The following is a 21031-nucleotide window of genomic DNA, read 5'->3' on the forward strand; positions in this document are numbered from 1 at the left end:
GCGCACCCAGATCTTGACCAATGGGAGGTGGAGATCATCCTGGCTTGTCAACCAATTGGAGCCCTTGTAGGATTTCCGCTCCATGCGCCATTTTAGCGCGTCCACCGCCATCCGGTAAGATGGTCTCCTCGCTTTGTCTTCACTGACTGGAGTTGTTGCGCTTATTCGGGGACTTCTCTCGCCATCGTAGCATCAAACATCGCTACTTTGAGTCGAATTGACTTGCCAGCGCTGAGAACAAACCCCGTCTATGTGTCTTGAGAAATGACGATCGCTATCATAAGGTAAGAGAGGCTTGTAGTAATGTGTTTACACAAGTGCCTTGTACATTGATTAAAACGGAGTGAGCTACCTTTTGCTAGTTGGACGTTGCATTAACGCTGGTATCTAGCAAGCTAAGCTACGTAGCGGTTACCGGTAGTGATCAACACGGGACAAATGCAGATCGCAATATTTTTGCGGGGACACGGAACGATCGCCGGGTTCAACGACAACTCAGATCGATTTGATCAAAACCCGACACGGTCTATTTTGTTGTCTAACATGGCTAACCGGTAGCTCCTAGTGAGTGGTTGCAGTTAGCGTTGATCACTCAGATTTCTGCACTGAGATCGTCAAAAAGATACAAGGCCCCGAGCATTGCATTTTTTTTTCGCGACATGCCCATGCATTGGAGCTGGCATGCACCGCGAGGAGGGGGAGGGCGAGGGCGGGCTGCAAGGTCGCCAAGGCAACGGATGGTGGAGAATAGAAGTGGTCGCCCGCCTGTCGTATCGGATGGCTTGATGGTCAACTTGAGCCTTGTCTCAACTTGTAATCACGGAAGAGAGTTGTTGTTGTCAAAACATGTCCAAATGAGTAGGAAAAACATGCAGGGGAAGTTTTTCCTGCATGATTGCTTGCAAAGTGAACCGAACGTGCAGACTGTTGTGACTTTTAGTTAATAAGTCAACATGGATTGGACGTCCTACGCTGTCAATGGCACCGAAAAGTGCTTTTCTTTTGGAATTTGTTCTTGTCATTGGCAACCATTGAGTTGATGTCCCTTTGCAGTCTAGTAATTCGATATTTGTGACATGTGCAAAATGACAATGTTATACACTTAAAAATATAATTGACATTTTTCTATTTTGTTATAAATAGAGACTTGATTCTTATTCATTTGATAACAACTTGCTGTCATTATCGAACATCAGTGTAACATGTTGTATTTTTCCCACAGGTAAAATGAGTCTGCCTATTCCTGAATCGAGTGGAGACCCAATGGAGGAAAGTACAGAGCAGGTAAACCATCTTTCATTTTGGTTCATTTTTTTTTCTCCAGATTGACATATTTTTTTTGGTATATGACCATGTGCAAACTGACCATTTTCCTTCTACTTTATGTTTACAGGCTTGTAGCTCAACAGAAACGACACTCTCCTCTTCTCGAAGCAAGAAGTAAGCAACTTTTTATGTACTTTCCAATTCGACTCTGTATTTCAGGTAGGAAATAATGTTATTTTGTGCTCCCGCATTATAGAAAGTCCACACCTGTAGCTAAGACTACTAGCCAAAATGATTCCGACAATTCAAACGACAGTGACAATGAGAGGGCCACTTCTGACAGTAGTGAAGGCAGCACATCCAAAGGTATGACTAAAAAGTGCACTTATTTTTCTTATCAAGATGTCAGAACTGATCTTATTGTATTTGTCCTTCAAGGAACTCTAGTGTTGCAGCCTGCCGGTAGTGAAAATAAAGGCACTGTGAAATTCAGAGTGGATTACAAACAGAAAACTTCAGGTGAGAATTTGGCACCATGCATATTTTTGCGTGCCACTGTTTACAATGAAATTGATACAGTGGAAGCTGTTTAGTTTGGCAGTGAAAGACTGTATGCTTGCCCACAGATGCCGCACTGCAAACCAAGATCAACTGTACAGCCTGTGGAAAGCAAGTTAACCAATTTCAGCGCAACTCTGTTTACGAACACCCGGCTCTTAAAGTGCTTATTTGCAAGGTAGGCATTTTTCAGATGCTTTTATAACTAACACCCCACCCTTATTTGATTTGAGTCCACCTTGTTTTATTTTTTTTAGTCCTGTTACAATTACTACACGAGTGACGACATTAGTAGAGACTCCGATGGAATGGACGAGCAGTGCAGGTATGAAATCCAATGAGTTGAATGCAAAATATTATTATTTTTTTGCTATAATCCCAATTTTTACTTGCCAGGTGGTGTGCCGAGGGTGGAAAGCTTATCTGTTGTGACTACTGCAGCAACGCCTTCTGTAAGAAGTGCATCCTGCGCAACCTGGGTCGAAAAGAGCTATCGACCATCACCGACGAGAACTCCAAGTGGCACTGCTACGTGTGTAGGGAAGAACCCCTGCGGGACTTGGTGTCCAAGTGTAACTGCATCTTAGCCAAGCTTGATCGCGAGAAAAACAAGCAGCGTAAATCGGGCAAAAGCGAGGAACGCAAGAGCAAATCGTACAATCGTGGCGAGGGCAAAGAGCACAAAGCAATCGTCAACGGGAAGGAACACGTAGACAGCTCAGGGACTATAACATTCTCTTACAAAAAGCTGCTGATACCCAAAGAACTCTTAAAAAAAGCAAAAAAGCTGGTTGAAACCACAACTGGCTTGAACAATACATTCATCCAGTTTGTGCAGCAGGCTGCCGAAGAGCAGGATGACGACACAACTGTCCGGTACAGGCATTTGAAAGCGTTCAAGGCAGTGCTTACTGATTTGAAAAAAGCTCACGGTGCGTTAGAGGAGGCTTTGGAACCAGAGTTCAAAAGTATGGAACTCCGCAATGGCGACAAAGGCCAACGGCGAGTTGGAAAAAGCGCCAATGCCGCGCGCGCTGTGGTGGGTGAGGAAGAGGCGGAGGAAGTGGACGCCGCGGAGGACCCGGTCAACGCCGAAGATCCAAGCGACGAGGAGCCATCGGTAAAGAGCGACGAGAAAAATCCAGAGCAGAATGATGTGCAACAGCCCATTGAAAAAGACAACAAGCAAGCTGAAAACACACCGACAAGCCCGCCAGAAGAACCGGAAAAGGAACAAAACGAGGAAACTGTCGACGAAGACATCCAAACGGAAGATTTAACCAAAAATGTAGTCGTTAAAAAAGAGGCGTCTGACGACGAGATGCTGCCCAGTGGCGAAACATCACTTGATCAGGACATCATGTCCGTTCCTCCTTCAGTTCCTGAGGAGCTTTTTCAAATGGTGGAAAGTCTGGCTGATCCAAGCCTGCTAGCACAGAACGATCAGACGTCGGATTCAGAGTCCACGGCAAAGGAGAATGGGGATGAGGAACCAAAGGTGAAGAACCTCATCGTTAAACTGACCCCGGTGCCTGTTGTGACAACAAGTAGGTCCTCCAGGTCCAAAAGCAAAGGAGAAAGTGAGGAAAATGGGGGTTCTAACACAAAATGCGACCCGGCTAGTCCGCCACCCAATCGGCGTGCCAGCAGAGTGAAGACTACTCCTCTGAGAAAGCAAACCGATAATAAGAGTCTCGATAACTCCTCCGAATCAGAGCAAGAGTCGGAAAAGGAATGTAGTGGCAAGTCGGAGAAATCCGACAGTTCCAAGAAAGAAGAGAAAAAGAAGAGTAATACAGAAGACTCCGACTCAGATGACGTTCCTACTTTATTATTGGAGAAGGTGGCGGAATATAATAGCAGCAACGAGGGCAAAGAAAGTCCAAGCTCGAAAAAATCGAAAGAAAAATCTTCGCCAAATGTAGAGAAAAAAAGCAAACGTAAACGGAGGTCCGAGGCTTCAGGATCAGACGTGGAAAATAAACAGAAGAATGCTTCCAAGAAGAAAAAGCAAAACGTCTCCAATTCGTCCGATTCGGAGCAAGACAAGGTGAGCAAAACTAAGAGGCGATCCAGCCGTGTGACCAAAAGCAAGAAAGTCAAGGAAAAGGAAACACCTGAGAAAAAAGTTAAAAGATCTTACGAGAGGCAACGGAAAGGAGGAAGCCCCAAAGTTCCCTCCAAGTTGGAGTCCTCCAGTGAGGACGATGAAGTCCAACAAGCCAGCAGTGACTCTGGAGACGATAAACCCACGGTGGAAGATAGTGCCACGGACGGTAATTTCGCTAGATCTCATAAACTCGCAAAATTATGACTATTTATTTCGGGTACAGTGCTCACTGCAGTGGAAATATATATCAAACTCATTATATTACTTTATAGGTGCTGTGTATACTACTATAGGTTACTGTAACAGTTTTCTTTTTCCTTTTTTTTAAGGAGATGAAATGCCTTCCAACAAAGAGACTGAATTGGGGGACGATTATGACGACGATCCTGAAAACAGGTACATTTTATTCTCCATTGTACCCTAATAATAAGGGCTAAACGTTGTTTTGAGATGAAATGAAGGTCTTAAACCAATCATGAGACAATCTGCTAAAAAAACATGCATGTGGAGCTCATAAATTATCTTATTATAACCAATTGACTGGAATTCTGACTTTCCAAACCCTTACTGGTAGTATTTAATTTCAATTTTAAGTCTGCCTTGTCCTGTTTTTACTGGGTTTTACATTGGTTATCCTTTCAGTGTGTCAGATATTTTTTAATATATTGCTTTACAAAATATTTGTACTTTTTCTTGCCTTCCAGAATTGCCAAAAATATGCTTCTGGCGCAAATTAAATCCAACTTTTCCTCTGGGGCCGAAAGCTCCTCTGAAAATGAAGGCCAGGAAGTGAAGAAATCCTCCAAAAATGTCAAAAAAAAGGACGACGACGAGGAGCAAGGTAGATTGAACAAAATAAAAAGAACGCCATTTCAATTTTTTTATTTTTGATTTGTGATTGTGCCGATTTTAAAAATTCAGAAGACTCTGGTTCTGATGTCGAGGTGAAGAAGCGTGTTCGCCGCCATAAACTGCTTCGCCACAAGCTCTCGCTCAGTGACGCTGACACGGATGATGAGAAAGAAAATGACACCAGAAAGACTAAAGGGGAGGCCAAGAATAGGAAAGAAAAGAAAAAAGGTCCGTACTCCAGTTCCTCATTAGTAATTTTGAGTTCAGTAGTTACATGTTCGACGTATGTCTTCTATCTGGCAGGAGGCAGCGATGATTCTGAGGACTCTGACTTCAAAAAGTCAGCAGCATCCAGTCCTGAATCGGGGATGAGCGAGGAGCTCAGCGAGTCTGAGAAAGAAGGGAAGCGGCGAAAAACAAGGCAAGGAATGGGGCAGAATGTTGACTCTTCTCTCTGCTTTTTCGTTTCTCGGGTACTCATTTTGTTATGCATTGGTAGATCTTCAAAGAAGAAAGATGACAAGAAACAGAAAAGTCAGAAGGATCAAAAGAAGAAGAGACGCAGGATCAAAGTACAGGATTCCTCCAGCAGTGAGAAGGTGAACTTAAAAGACAATGATATAAGTATTAAGACTAATGGAAAATGTAAAATATGAATCAAATCAATACATCTCCAGTTCAGTTAAGTTTAATGGTTGCCAACCATATTTAGGCCTTGGAATAACATAGTTGTTCATATTAATGTAATAGTTGAGCCCAAAATAGTCTTTCCTTAACCTTAGCACGTGCGGTCATGCGTGACACACAATGCATTTTGAATGCATCCCCTACCCGAGGCTTGCAGGCTACTGATCAAAGGTTTTCTTCCCAATCCGCCCCCGAAAATGTCTGGAGATCTGAGGACTTAACTTAACGTTGGTTTCCACAGAGTGGAGATGGAGACGAGGACGACGAGGACCGCAAAGGGCGCAAAAAGATCCGCAGAATCCTCAAGGACGATAAACTGAGGACGGAGACACGGGATGCGCTCAAAGAGGAGGAAGACCGGAGAAAGCGTATAGCGGAAAGAGAAGAACTCAGGAAGAAACTTAGAGAGGTGACAATGAAGCATTTTGGGGATTTTTCAGTTGGATTTGTATTTTAATTTGTCTGGAAATGTAGACTGCTGCAAAAAATGCCTGCGGGTGGTTTTGAAATGTCATGTTTTTAAATGATAATCATAATATTTTTGTGTTTAGACAATTGTGGTAGAAGAGTCATCCCAGATAGCATGTCCCATTACCACCAAGTTAGTCCTAGATGAAAATGAAGAGACAAAGGAGCCGCTGGTGCAGGTGCACAAGAACCTTGTCACCAAACTCAAACCCCATCAAGTTGACGGTAAGCTCAAGGCAAACGACCAAGTTAAAACCTTTTGCTGTAAGGGTTTTGTTTTAAATTTAGTGTAATCATGAGGAATGTTATGGTTTGGTCCCATTTATTTTTGGTTTTTAGATTTCACAAACAATCTGGTGATGCAAACTAAGTTTATTTTATTCTTGTTTTTAGGGGTGCAGTTCATATGGGATTGTTGCTGTGAATCATTGAAGAAAATTGAAAAGTCACCTGGCTCTGGTTGCATCCTTGCACATTGTATGGGGCTTGGAAAAACTCTTCAGGTATTTCTAGACTTAAAGCGCAACACAGATGTAGTACAGTTGTACATTTTAAGAATGCAAATTGTGAAAGAATCTGATAATAGAGAAATTACTCTTAAATACGCACAAAAAATAAGTCGGTTACACTCCTGCACAAGTGAAGATTTTGGGTTATCTGCATTTTATTGGGAAAAAATATCACCGGCATTTTCAAAATTATAGTACAATCCATGACAAATATGGATTGAACGTCTAGCACCATTTAATTTCATTGTTGGAGTTCTGCCAAAGTCAGCCAACTCTGCTCTCATTCAATCTTGTAAAGCCTTCATTTTCTTTCCTCCCGCTAGGTGGTGACATACCTTCATACTTTACTCCTTTGCGATAAGCTTGACTTCTCAACCGCACTGGTGGTTTGTCCTCTCAACACAGTCCTTAATTGGGTCAACGAGTTTGAGAAATGGCAGGAGGGAATGAAAGATGAGGAGTCTTTGGAGGTAATTGTTTATTCCAGCAGCTTTTTTACACATCACTTTTGGGACGATTAATCGGTGGCCCTACGAAAAACAGGTGACGGAGCTGGCCACGGTCAAGAAGCCACAAGACCGAGCGTTCGCCCTACAGCAATGGCAGGAAAATGGCGGGGTTATGATTATTGGCTACGAGATGTACCGAAATCTCACACAAGGAAGAAACATCAAGAGTAAGAAGCTTAAAGAGACATTCCTAAAGACTCTGGTAGACCCAGGTATGGTTATTGTCCTTGGATCCAAATAAAATGAAGCTTTTAAGTGGAATCCAAATTCCATTTGGTGATCAAATGTTCCTTTTTTATTTTTCCGCAAAGGTCCCGACTTGGTGATCTGTGATGAAGGTCACATCTTGAAGAATGAGGCGTCAGCTGTGTCCAAAGCCATGAACTCCATCAGGACCAAGAGGAGGGTTGTGCTTACTGGAACCCCTCTTCAAAATAACCTCATTGAATGTAAGTGTTGCCAGTAGCTGGATTTGTATCCAAAAGCTACCGCAAGACCTTCTGACCTCCGTGTTCTCATGTTAGATCACTGCATGGTGAACTTCATTAAAGAGAACTTGCTGGGCTCAGTCAAAGAGTTCCGCAATCGATTCATCAACCCCATTCAGAATGGACAGTGTGCTGACTCCACCATGCAAGATGTCCGCATTATGAAGAAGAGGGCTCATATTTTGTATGAGATGTTGGCTGGATGTGTTCAGGTAAGACAAAATCCCCTGTCCTTTTCTTTTCATGCATAATGGAGAGTCCTTAAAATGTCTTCTTTCATTGCCTCCTCAGAGGAAAGATTACTCGGCACTCACAAAGTTCCTCCCTCCCAAGCACGAGTATGTGTTGTCTATCAGAGTTACTCCACTTCAATGTAAAATCTACAGATACTACCTGGAGCACTTTACTGGTAAGAAACACACTGCAAGAAATTGACTAAATAATGTTGTAATTCAATGGAACTATAGCATTTTTTTCATGACCTAAAATTGCCACCAATATGCATGTCCTCCTTTTAAAATGACTCAAATCGTCTTATTTTGCTGTGTATGCTGAAATTGGTGTTTTCCTATTGCTATCGAGTCACTACTTGTTTTTTTTTTTTTTTGTCTTTTTGAATTTTTGTGCATAAAATACATACATTTGACAACACTGTTTTTTTTTTATGCACTACCTTTACTGGAATGAGATTTTTTTTTTCTTTCCCTCTGATAAAGTGGACTTTTCTGTGTGCGTGCGTGTGTGTGTAAATGGCAGCTGGCAAAATGCCACAGGCCGGGTTTAAGCACGGTTTCCCACGTCTAATGAAGAGTTCTGGAAGAGGGGCGGCAGCAGTAGGGGATGTAGGGACATACGAAAAAGGGCCAAGCTTAGATCTTAAGTGGTTGCATCAAAATCTTTGCCCCAAAAAATGAAAACAAAAAGGAGGACATTTAGTATTTATGGAGGTCTATCAAGGAGGTATGCAGGTCACAGGCATACATTTGTCCCCTCTACATGTCCTGTCATTTTCTGTTTAGAAAAACAAACCTTCAGCCTGTCTTGTTCACCGCCTGCATCTCATCCTCACTCATGTTACAGGTGTGGGGAATGCTTTGGAGGGGGGCCGAGGCCGCGCAGGGACCAAACTCTTCCAGGATTTCCAGATGCTTAGCAGAATCTGGACCCATCCCTGGTGCCTTCAGCTGGATTACATCAGTAAAGAAAACAGGGTAGGTAGGCCAAGACCAAAAGATTGCTATATGATGAACTGGGAACATGTTTTTTTTTAAAGGTAAATTCCCATGTTCTGCCCCAAAACATCACTTATCACTTATTCGCTCCACTACACATTTGAGCCTCGTCTGATACACTTCTCTCTTTTCAGGGCTTCTTTGATGAAGACAGTATGGAGGAATTTATCGCTTCAGAGTCTGAAGAGTCCTCAATGAGTCTGACCTCAGAGGACGAAAAGCCTAAAAAGTAAAGATTCCACTTCTGTTTGTCGGATTTTAGGGAGAGACACATTTGTACTCCCCCTGTTCTTCCGTTTGTTACTCCTGCTGACCCTGTGTCCTTCACTGGCCCTCCTTAATAGGAAAAAGAAGAAAGGCAAAGGAAGAAAGAAGGGATCTGATGACTCTGATAGTGATGATGTGGAAGTCATCAAAGAATGGAACACCAGTTCTAGGGGCAAGAATGGAGAGAGTCGAAGCAGGCCTGAACCTGAAGAAGAACGTGAGTTGGGTGCCTCAAGAGATACTTTGTATGTTCTAGTGAAACATAATTAAGCTTGACAAGCAATATGGACAAAATTTAAGGGTGAACAATTGGGGGCGCACACAGCCAGATGTGCCTTTTTCTCATTGTAAAAGCCATCTCATCCATATCACAACTGCTTATTCTATTGATGCATGTAATTGGCTCACTTTGAACTGTTGAAGTCACCTGAAGATGTGTCATGCTAAAAATTATTACCATATTTTACGGACTAAATGTCCAACTAGTAAAAAAAATTGCCCTTTTTAACACCAAAAACAAACAAAAACATAACGATGGTATCAGACTAATCCTTTAAATTCATTACTATGTTGTTTTGCTTTAAAAGAAACATAACTATAGAATAAAAAGCTATCTTGTATGGTCGCCCAGTAACAAATGATATATGTAAAATTCTGTATTTTAATATTATATAAGCCACTGGCCCAGACAGTCTATGGAAAAAGTTCAACTTTTTAGTCTAGAAAATTTGGTCAGCAAAGTATTGACTTAAGTATATTTTTTTGTTTTTCTTGTAAAGCCGCACAACCCTCCGGCTCGACACCGGGAAGCCCCACGGCTGACTGGCACAAGGAGTTTGTCAGCGAGACCGATGCCGAAATCCTGGAACACTCAGGAAAAATTACAATCCTCTTTGAGATCCTGCGGATGGCAGAGGAAGTGCAAGATAAAGTGTATGTATTCCTCTGCTCAATGCATATCTGCACACACATCTATGGAATGTGCTTTTTCTATGTAGATGGTTTGTAGTGTAATGGGATAGCGTTTTACAAAGTAAAGTGACACCAAGGAATCTTTTTGCCCATCCGCAGGTTGGTGTTTAGTCAGTCTCTTATCTCTTTGGACCTGATTGAAGATTTCCTGCAGCTGTCTTGCAGAGCAGAAGATGACGAAAAAGTCTCACCATACAAAGGTAAGCTTTATAATGGCATCCCGGTCGGTTTCTTTATTCCAAAAAAAAGAAGCTCACTTGGCTCTCTTGTAAGGCTGTTAATTAATTCACAGGATTATCCGGTCCTCTATTGGCCTGCAAATGTGGCTTTATAATGGTGCTCTTTCTTAGTCAGAATGTGCTAAAATAACAAAGTGCCCTTTGAATAGATTGGTTATGTGTCACCAATTCATTTTTCTTTTTGTTTGGTACTAAAAATGATCCAATATTCATTCAGCAATTCTTTCCCGTACATCCCTTGAAGCTAACTTACATGCATTCTTGACCACATGACATACACCAGTGTGTGCACACATACATACATACACAAGTGTGCCACTGGTGTGAGGTCATGTTCTTAATTAAACTTGGACAGCTGTTTTTACTTGCATTTTGAAAATGATTAGACCTTGACTTTTTATTCCACCAAAAATGTTTGCTCAAGGGTTTGTAATTTGTAATGAAAAGATCACAGAACTTTAATTGGAAACATACTCAACTGCTCCATATGAAGGCTAGCAAGGGAATGGCTATCTTGAAGGTTATATACAGTGTCTCCATCCACCGTAACCGTCTATCTGTTTGTTGCTCTTTGACAATAAACGGCATAGTTGATGGTGACATGTGTTGTTGAAGGCTTTTTTGCAGTTTTATGATGAAATTGATTTTTTTTTTTTTTACTTTAAGGTGATGGTCAATGGTACAGGAACATTGACTACTATCGTCTGGATGGTTCTACCAATGCCACCACTAGGAAGAAGTGGGCTGAAGAATTTAATGACCCTAGCAACACAAGGTGGAGAATTGATATAGTAAATGACTGATGCCCATTTAGAATACTTGAGACATCATTACTTATAGAAATCTTTTCTATTCTTATAATTCTTTCAGGGGTCGTTTGTTCCTCATTTCCACGCGAGCTGGCTCCCTTGGTATCAACCTGGTGGCCGCTAACAGAGTCATTATATTTGACGCCTCTTGGAATCCTTCATATGATATCCAGAGTATATTCAGGGTGTATCGCTTTGGCCAGCTGAAGACGGTCTTTGTCTACAGGTTCCTGGCACAGGTGAGCAGTAAACCAAGACTGTACATGTAGTAGTTCTCAAAACATAATTGAAAAGTAACATAGATTTCTGAACGTTAATGCGGTCGGTACAAGTGTCTTGCTAAAATCAACACGAGCACCGTTACTCCTTGGAACCCTACAAGTTCAATTTATTGGGCTGTCTTTGGATTGATATATTCTGTTTTTCAGGGCACAATGGAAGAGAAGATTTATGACCGGCAAGTTACCAAACAGTCTTTGTCATACCGGGTGGTGGACCAGCAACAGATTGAAAGGCACTTTACCATGAACGAGCTGGCGGAGCTGTACACTTTTGAACCTGATATGTTGGACGATCCCTCCGAGAAGAAAAGCAAAAAAGCCACACCGATGCTCCCAAAGGTAACACTACTACCTTTTCACATCACTCTCATGAGTCAGACTCGTCTACTAATAAATAAAAAATCTAGGCTACGCCAGTGTAAATTTGGCTTTTGTTGAGTACCGTATTATCTGCACTATAATTCACTTTTTTTTCCCATAGTTTGGCTGAACCTAGTACTTTTCTGTTATGTTTTTATTTTAGGCTTTTGTTATCTGAAACGATGTTAACAATGTCTATTTAACCTGGAGTCAAATCCATATTATTTATCTGAAATCCTTCAGAAATGTTGGATTCACCTCACAGAAATTCTGTGATGCTGCCTTTTGTAAATTTTATTTTGTGTTGAACTTGTTTGTTTGGGGTGTGGGTGTAAGTTAATCAGCATTCTCCTGTGAATTGGTTTCCCCCACCTACTTTTATGTTGTTATTTAGCCCCCCTGAGGTTTAATGAGAACACACTGCACTTCCATGAGCCATCCAACCCAACACAGCTGCATCCATCTGTTTACTGCTATTTACTAAACAGTCTCCTGCAATGCAATGCTGCTTGCTATAAACCTGCACTTTTCCCCTTCATTCCTTGCTGTCATTTACATAGTTATAGATTTCTCAAATCATCCTTTTGGCTTCTTCTTTTTTAATTCAAGTCCGTAAACTTGATTCACTTTGTTGTGTTAGGATGTTCTTAGTTTGGGTTGGACTGAAGTTTCTTAGAAATCTTTAAACAAGGCAGATAAACAAACATTGCTTCTGCAAATCTTTACTCTAAGCCACCTGTTGTTCCTTTTTTCTATTGGCTGATGAGCAGGTAGGAGCTTAACACACACGGAAACTGAAATTGAGGTTCTAAAACGGGGGTGCATTTATTTATTTTTACTTTTGGGTAGCAACTCATTGGCCGCCATTGATTAGTGAGTGAAACATGTCCAATCTATGGATCTGATAAAGTTGAGAAGTGCAAAAGAATGTAGGCTGAACTGGATTTTCTTGTTCGGGCCTTTCCGATGATGTTTCACAATTTGCACATCTAACACCATGTCACTTTTTGAGCTACAGATTCAAAGATGTGTTTGTTGTGCCCATTCAGATGTGTGTGTGTGTGTGTGACATTTAGTGGGTTAACTATTTGTTTTTCGTAGCACTAAAGGCTGAGGTTGAAGAAGCAAGCTTCCTGTTTTGGGCAACTAGATAATGATGATGATGATGATGATGATGGCAACAGAACTGAGAGTATGATGGAAGGAATTCTGTCTGGATTCATGTGAAGATGAGTCAGAAAGACTCCCATTGCTTTAAGCCAACTGTCTCTTGCACAGACGGAGAACAAGTCAAGTTATAATATAAAGATCTTAACTGTGCAAAGTGATTTTTACACTATAATGAAAAAACAGGTTGAGTTTTATCCTTTTTTGGCAATATTTATGATTTCGTGTTTTTTCATTTATTTAGTTCATACCTTATTTTCTTAAACTGATTTTATTAGGCTCCCTTTTTTGTCATGACCATCTTGTCCCCATCTTTGATCTTTGTAACCATCTGTTATGCTGACTCACCTCACTACCTTGCGGTGTTCAAAGCAAAGCAAGTAAAGTTGTTTTTCTTATCCATTCCTCGGACCCCATACCCCAGTGCCTGATGAGGGGTCATTATTTCAAACCCTCTCTTAAAGATGTCTCTGTGCACTTCAGAGAAACTAATTGAAGACAAAAGAATCCCACGTGCATCCCCTTAATGACAAAGAAGGTTTTGCACCCCAGACATGAGCTTTTTACTTCCCACCCACCCTTCCAGACACATCCTATTTCCTGCTCATCCATAGAGCAAGCAGGCACTTGCAGAACAGTTCGCCCTACGTGAATTGTTGTCCACACTTACTGCATACTCCACTGGTTTGAGCGAATGTGTCAATTGTGACAGTTGCGCATACATGAAGTTTTGTGGTCTTAGCAGGCAGGTCGCCTATAGACACAGTGACAGAGTAGAAGGAAAAAGTGTTGTGGAAAACATTTCTTTGGAAGTTGCTCTTCAAACTGTCTGATTAAAATAAGACCCAACAAGCACATTTCTTGATTTGCAGGTCAACTAGTTGTTAAATAAGATAAGTGAGGGTAAATATAGCTCTTTTGTTGTTATGTGAAGTTTTTTTTGGGTGTCCTATGTTCTCATTTGTCTATATTTTCGGCTTAAATGCGGATGATACTCGTAAAAGATCAATCGTAAACTCCAATGTTAATCAATCAAAAATTAATGGATTGTGTTCTATTGGGTTGCTGTTGTACCTTGAAAACATAAACAAATGTACTGTTATTGAAAAGTATCATGCTTATCAATAAGAGTGACATGTAGTTACTGAATGGAATGTGTGCACTTTTCCTGAAACCAGGTTGTGTCTAATCACACCATTCTGACTCCAGGTAGCCAACTGTGAAACTCTTCTTATTCCAGATTGTCCCTGCAGGGAAGCCAAACGTTAGCCCCGCCAAAAGTCTGCAGATATCATGCTGAAGTATTTCCACCATCAATCTTTGTTAAGTTGTTTCACGTTAGGTTGTGATAGCTCAATTGCTTCCAATGTGAAAAGGAGAAATACAACACCAGATAACTAATAGTATCCAAAAATGCAGACAGTGCTACGTGCAGCTGTCTTAAACATTGGAGGAGCATAGCCATAACAAAAAAATGTCATGGTATTTTCCTTCAAGGTCAAAACGGCGCGCTGAAAACTCCACAGAGACGCGAACGAGCCAAGCTTTCATAAAACTGCATCGGGTTCTCGATCGGGTTTTAAGCTTTATGCATTGGCCCACGATCTATTGGCTTTTTTTAATAGACGGCCTGCAGTGGTTTGGAACCTCTGTTTATTGGTGTCTCCTGAATTTTGTCCTCACAATGTCAGCAATTTGATTTCGTCTCTTATTATTTCATTGATTGGCTTGAAAACAACTCTGGTATGTTTTCCTGCTGCGGAGGGTGTAAAGTCCTTAGCCATTTTTTTTAGTGTGGTCTTACAGAGAATCTTGTTTAGTACTGTCTGGTAGCATAGTGCGTCCGTGTGTGTGTGTGTGTGTGTGTTTAATTTGTCTGCAGCTGTGGGCGAGAGAGTTTTGACTGGCTGTGTTTAGGTATTGCAAATATCTCTGCCTTATGCATTCTTGCTTTTTGGGATTTTGTCTTTGACCCCTGTTGCTAACACACCTGTGCATTTAAAGCTACAACATCCAACTTTTATAAACTATAGTGGAAAAGGTCAAACATTAGTCTCTTTCTAATGTCTTTTATGTTTTATCTACCTACTTGTTAGATGTGGGAGTTTTGCAAAGCATCTCTGTTTTGCCCATGTAAATAATCCCAATTGAATTATGTTATTTTCTAGTTTGGCTGGTTATTTTAGTATATGTCAGGGTGCCAGTTGGTGCAAAGTAATTGGAATAAAACTTGAGATGCAAGAAATAAGTTAGTTGTTGTGAATTTCTGACAGGATCTGATAATGCACTTAAATCTTGCCTTTGTTGTCGTCTAAACCTATCCATGCTGACAGGTGTTTAATTGCATTAGCCCCTTTTTTAAATAAAGTCTGTTGGTAAAGTATGTAGTGGATGGTTGTGCCAGCTCGTAAAGTCCAAATGGACTCTCTTACATTGACTCCCAACTTTTCATCTTTGCTTGTTAGAAAACCTGATGAAAGACACTTCATGAAATGTATTTATACAAAACCAAGACTCTTTGCTAGATTACATTTCCAGATACGTTTCAATGTGGATTTGCTCAAACAGTACTCCCAAGACATTCTCTTTTTCCCCCCAATTGAGAATTCCCTCTGTACAAGTATGGATTCATAATCTTCTGCCAGAGCATCTACCCACTCGGTGCTGTTTTCTTTCTCACTTCTCCTACGGTAGAAGTGATCGGCTTTACAATGGAGCTCCATCAGGATGCCAATCGGCCATCTCAAATTACTGACAATCATTAGTACTGGGTCACCATTGTGCATGACTCATAGGAGGAGATGGACTAGACCACCCTTGAGCCAGTGCTGGTATATCCCATTGGGCACTTGTTCCCTTTGGGGCATCTGTATTGTGATTTGACCTTCAGAACTGGTGACCGCTTATCCTTAGAAGGTTGGAAAACGCAACTCCCCTTCAGCAAGGCTTTTGTCGGGGGGCAGCTCATTCGCCCCAACAGTTCAACCAAGTGAATTGTGTGTGTATACAAGCTTGTCTGCTTGTCTTACATCTCTAATTTGAGAGATCATGTTTCACCATGTCTGGCCCACTGTTTATTTTCTCTCTTATTCTGTACAGATTTGCAATCACTGTCCGCTTTCATCCTACTGTGTGTCTGTTTTGTATTCCCTGTTGCTTTGCGCTAGTGACATCTATGATTAATTTGCCTTGCAACCTCAGACTCATTGTCAAGAGTTCAGATGTAGATGGACAATCGTAGGGGGGGGGGGGGTGGCAGAGTTGTTTCTGTGTGAACTGCCTTGTAAGGGAGGTTAATGATGCAGCAGTCATGTGACGTCTCCACTTTCCAACATTGAAAAAGCAACTTGCAAATGTGTAGCATTGCATCAAGGAATGTAAACTGTTTATCCAGATCCAAATAGTTGATGTGATGACCTCAGTTGTTGCTGCCACTTCTAGGATTGAAACGCATGCAATACCCCAACATTTCCAAAAATTATCATCTGGAATTTTTGCTATTTCATCAAGAAACATAAAGTTCATCCCAATGATTTGCTTTTTTGGGCCTCTTAACACCAAATGATGGCCCACATTTGGTCCCCTCATCACCAGTCTGACCCCTTGTTTTCAATCAGCGAATCTAGTGATGACTTTCAAATATTTCCTTAAATATTTTTACCCTTTTGTGCCTTTTTTAGGACCTCTTCCTGGCTGAGTTGCTGCAGACCCACAAGGACCAGATTGCGTGTTATCACGAGCACGACTCCCTTTTGGATCACAAGGAGGAGGAGGCTTTGAGCGAGGAGGATCGCAAGGCGGCCTGGGCTGAGTACGAAGCAGAGAAGAAGGTTAGTTTATTGGGCGCCACCACGTGTATTGGTAAACATTTAACTGTAATCCCATTGAGCCTCCCTACAAACTAGGTACACAATCTAAAGTCGGCTACACGGTCAGTTAAAAGTCCTGAAATTTGGTAGAATTGAGTACCATTTTAGCCTTTAGCCAGACGACATTTCCACCACGTGCGTAACGTCCACATCCATCCACAAGAAACTTATCTTAACATTATGCTTCTGTGGCCGTTGACTGCACCTCCTCTCCTGTCCCGTCATTTTTGTAGGTCAAATCAAAGGGCAATTAGCGTGTTTATTTGGAAGACATGCGTGTATGCGTGTGTGTTTGAAGGGTTGATGGTGCAAGCGAGCGTGAGTAGGGCTCCCCTCTCTCTCTCCACATGTAATTCTAGATTCTAATTCACTCTAATGATTATTTTTCCAACACACTCACTCCTCTGCCCCCTGTGAGTCGTAAGCAGCTTTTCCCTAAGCTTGTCTGACTGTCAGGAGAACACTGGGTTTTCCACTCGTAGGGGAGAAACAATGGCGCTCAGGTCCATTGGTGGTGGTATTTTATAGTCTGTACGTTGTTATCTCTACTCTTGGGTGGATAGATTTATTTCTCTGGCGTCGAATTAGTCAAGTCTAAATCATTTTAACTTAAGTATTGTTTAAATATTTGATCAAATTGGCATGGCTATGTTAGGGCTCTTCCTCTATTGTCAATATTTTATCATATTCGTTACGAGAGAAAATGAGACTTGCACATTTTAACAATGCAAGCAGAGATTGCCGTGTACAAGGGTCTGAAAATTCAGCTTTAAGGCCACTCTCAAGAATAGACGTGTGTTTGCATAGTTTTGTTATGTAGTCTTTGACACCTGTCTCCGACCAGATCCATAGAAACCTTCTCCCACCCCCCCTCAACACATGCACACCCCGGATGGCCAGATTAAAGGGCACAAGAAAACCATCTGCAGCAAAGTTTAAATTACACACAGACATCAGTACTCTGCTAGCTGGCCTTTACCACCAATCTCTCCCTTTACCCTGTCAAGTTTTCTCACTAGAGATGATCCTTCCTTTTAGATTGTCCTTCCTATTCAAACCAACTAATATGACTTTATGTTCTAAACAGCACCATGTTATCTTTGCTCTCTCTCAGGGTTTGACTATGAGGACTAACTACCCGGCATCAGCCTACCCCCAAACGGGCGCCTCCGGCTTATTCTCCAACCAAAATTTGGCGGCTTTGGCCACCATGACCAACCAGCAGCTGGAAGTAAGTAATGAGCTCCACATGCCCCTCTCCTGCCGCCCACTCGCCGTCCTCCTTCTCCCCCCCTCGTCATGTCGCACCACATTCTTTAGTCTCCGCTGCTAATTGTGACAAAAGTCATGCAGCCCCCCCCCCCCCCCCCCCCCCCTCCATCCCTAAACCTCATGTCTGGGCCGGCAAGGATATTTATACGCCGCGCTGGCACATCTGACTAAAGTAGCGGGAAGATCAGCAGAAGAAGCAGAATATTTAGGCTGCTTTCAATTATTATAATCAGAGCACGATATACAAATAAAGTTCCAAGGCGATATGATCACTCATTGATGACGTGATACTCACACAATATAGCGCCTTCCTTCCAGACACCTCCTTAAAGCCAACTCTCTGGCACATGAGTTCCACCCATGTGAGGATTTCTTTAGTCCCCCTTACGCGTCGGCCGAATCAAAACACTCCCAATTATTTGCTGGTTTCTATGGAAATGAGTTTTGACCTGCTGGCAAGATGAAGGAAATCACCAAGATAAGCTTTCAGACACGCCAAAAACGAGGGGTGTAAAAACTTAATTTTTCAATAATCATTGGGAATGTTGTACTTTTTTCATCATTTAATTCGAATCAGGACACGAGGAAGTGTCTCTGAAAAATACTTATTAGTTATTAGTAGATTTTTTTTCCCTTTTGGTTTTGGAGGGCATAAAAAACAGTTGCTGACTTCATGATGTCTTGGTGCAAGTAACGGTTAAGTTTTGACAATGTGCAGTCAATTACATGATATGTTGCTGGAAATGCAGAGAGTGGATGGTACAGTAAATCTTGCGGGCCGTAACAACCAAATGAGCTCATAATATCTTCAGAGCTCAATAATCCCCTGTGGTTTTGTCGCTATAAACAATGCTTGATGACATTAATCGTTTCAATCCACGTTATTTGCGCAATCTGAGCTATGCGACGTCGTCCAAGCCATCCCACCGCCGAATCGTTTCGGTTGATCTGCCGGCCGTGGGGTGGGGGGGTTGGTCTACGGCGCCCCTGATGTACTGAGATAAAGGCATTGTGTCTTTTGCGTACAGGAGCTTATCAACCAAGGGCGACAGAAGGTCATCGAGGCGACAAATGCGTTGAAGAGTTTACAGCAAGACTCACTGGAAGATACCATTGGAGCAATTGTAAGTGACATTTTCCATTCTCAGTTCTTCATTGGGGGTTTAATGGTTTAACTTTTGCTCACTCTGTGTTCATTTTGGGCCATTTTGACCAGGTATTGATGTATTTTTTTCGGAAATAATGGACATCAATGGCAGGGAAAGTGTTAGTGTCATTTATTTAAAGAAATGCACTGTGATATTGTCCCTTTTATCTAAAGGTTTATGACATGTTGTCTTGATGAATATTGTTGACTTTGTCTACAGTGGAAAGAAAATCCAGCTCTGAATGAGAATCAAGTCCAGTCTTTGGCTCTGGGCCGAATGGCCACTGTGGAGATGGAGGCCAAACGTAGAGAAGCTGTTTACAGAGAAACTCTCACCATGCAGCAGTCGGTAAGAGCATTGAAATTACCCAGCGCTAGATTCCTGGTTAAGACACAACCTCAGCAATGGCAAATACAGAGAAGAATTGGGTTCAAATGCATTGTTGTATGCAATAATGGTACAAATGCATTAGATTTTATATGGTATGCCACTTGGAAGTTGCTAAATATTTGAAAAGAAACAGTTCTTAGACATTAAACGGGAGTGTTGTTGTTGATAAAATTTTCCTGCAATTGCAAGAGACATTGAAACAAAGCATAGCCACAAAATTTTATTGAAATATTTTATTTTAACGAATGTATCTGAGAGGCCAGTTGGTCTAGAGGACAATGACTGATTGTCATTTGTCTTCTCCTTTCAGCTGATGATGTACGTCCAGAAGGTGGTGAATAACAGGAAGGTTCGAGAGCAACAACTGGCCATGGCCAACCAGAATAACCTCTTGAGCATGGCTCTGCAGAACGGCATGCTGGGGGGGAATCGCCTCTCCCAGATGGACCTGCTGGGCCTTTACCAGCAGCTGCACGGGATGAACCCCCACGCTGCCGCCGCCGCCATGGGCAAGAATCCCGGGCCCTCCAAGGGCCTGTGATTTCCCCCACTCGATCAGGGCCCATCTTTTCTCGCTGGCGGAGAAAAAGAAAAATCGCCGGAGTTGCGATAAGCTGTCCGCCAGCGGAACCTAATGTAAAAAAAACGAAAAGAAAAGGACTGAGGGGTCTCGGTCAAAAACAACGACAAAAAGTGTACATACCGCCTTAATGTTATTCAAGTTCTACATTATAGCTTCATTTTTTCTTTCTTTCTTGTACTTCAAGTCAAATTATTTTTGTTTAGAAACGCTTTAAAGCGTAACGTTGCCCCTGCTGAGAAGAGGGTTCATACATTTTACTTTTATACACTTTAAAAAAAAAAAGAAAAACCCAGTGGGACCAGTTCGGTTGGTGACAACCGGTAGATTCTCTTCTACCAATATAACTTGGTGAAAGAGAAGAAAATGCAGGGGGAGGTTCCATTTAAATCAAATAATAATAATTAAATTTAAAAAAAAAGAAAAAAACAAGGCCTTCACATATTTAGAGAAAACATCTTCCCCCAAAATTTGGCTTCTTTCTATTAAAACACAGCTAAAAACGGACCGTTTGTGTTCGTCAAAACTGCCTGCTGGTCTCCGCGACCATTTTATTCTTTTTTTATTTTCTTTATTTTATTTTTTTAATCGTCATTCTCACTGTTAGCTCGATGTCTAGCATAGCACTGTGTGTCTTTGTCATTGTTTTACGTTCCGCCGTTGCCGCCACCGCGCAGCTCACAAAGCTTGCCGGCGGTGCTCTTAATTGGTTTTGTGACGCTCCAGTTTGACCCGATTTCGGGGCATCGTCTTGAACCGGCGCCCCTGTGGATGAAGGGGTCGGTCGGTCGGTCGTGCGGGGCGAGAGAAGAAGACTCGTCCCTGCGGATCTTTTGTTTGCACAAGTTGTATTTCATATACGTGTATAGACTGTTTTTGCCCTATTGAATGAAGAATGTTCTTCTCTTAGCCACAATTTGCCATGTTGATCTAATCTGCTCTTTCTCTTGTTAAGTATTTAATATAACATTTAATAAAGTGACCAAAAGGATGAACAA

At 41.8% G+C, this 21031-nt stretch overlaps 1 protein-coding gene across 2 annotated transcripts; it reads left to right on the forward strand.

Moving 5' to 3' along the window:
• Window positions 1-86: 86 nt before the first annotated feature.
• atrx (ATRX chromatin remodeler) lies at window positions 87-21031 on the forward strand. 2 transcript variants are annotated; one of them, XM_077732169.1, is made up of 34 exons: window positions 87-284; window positions 1223-1284; window positions 1394-1440; window positions 1523-1632; window positions 1705-1785; window positions 1893-2002; window positions 2082-2149; window positions 2221-4100; window positions 4264-4330; window positions 4639-4775; window positions 4856-5014; window positions 5090-5207; window positions 5286-5385; window positions 5715-5882; window positions 6025-6166; window positions 6335-6444; window positions 6774-6920; window positions 6994-7171; window positions 7271-7408; window positions 7484-7659; window positions 7739-7856; window positions 8528-8658; window positions 8814-8908; window positions 9024-9163; window positions 9726-9879; window positions 10018-10118; window positions 10824-10932; window positions 11028-11205; window positions 11395-11586; window positions 16455-16604; window positions 17758-17874; window positions 18944-19039; window positions 19283-19411; window positions 19764-21031. In XM_077732169.1, exons 2-34 carry the CDS (start codon window positions 1228-1230, stop codon window positions 19992-19994), a joined length of 5934 nt encoding a protein of 1977 aa, XP_077588295.1. In that variant the 5' UTR covers window positions 87-284; window positions 1223-1227; the 3' UTR covers window positions 19995-21031. The 2 variants fall into 2 exon arrangements, with proteins under 2 accessions (XP_077588295.1, XP_077588296.1); XM_077732170.1 differs by having other exon boundaries at window positions 4859-5014.

Source organism: Stigmatopora nigra, chromosome 14 (genome assembly GCF_051989575.1).
Source record: "Stigmatopora nigra isolate UIUO_SnigA chromosome 14, RoL_Snig_1.1, whole genome shotgun sequence".
Taxonomy (NCBI): Eukaryota; Metazoa; Chordata; class Actinopteri; order Syngnathiformes; family Syngnathidae; genus Stigmatopora; species Stigmatopora nigra.

Bases quoted from the DNA above. Each gene is read 5' to 3' on its own strand.
- atrx (XM_077732169.1), top strand. From the start codon at position 1,228: ATGAGTCTGCCTATTCCTGAATCGAGTGGAGACCCAATGGAGGAAAGT. The intron at 1,786-1,892 runs GTGAGAATTTGG...GCTTGCCCACAG, and splicing joins TTACAAACAGAAAACTTCAG to ATGCCGCACTGCAAACCAAG. The intron at 19,040-19,282 runs GTAAGTGACATT...CTTTGTCTACAG, and splicing joins AAGATACCATTGGAGCAATT to TGGAAAGAAAATCCAGCTCT.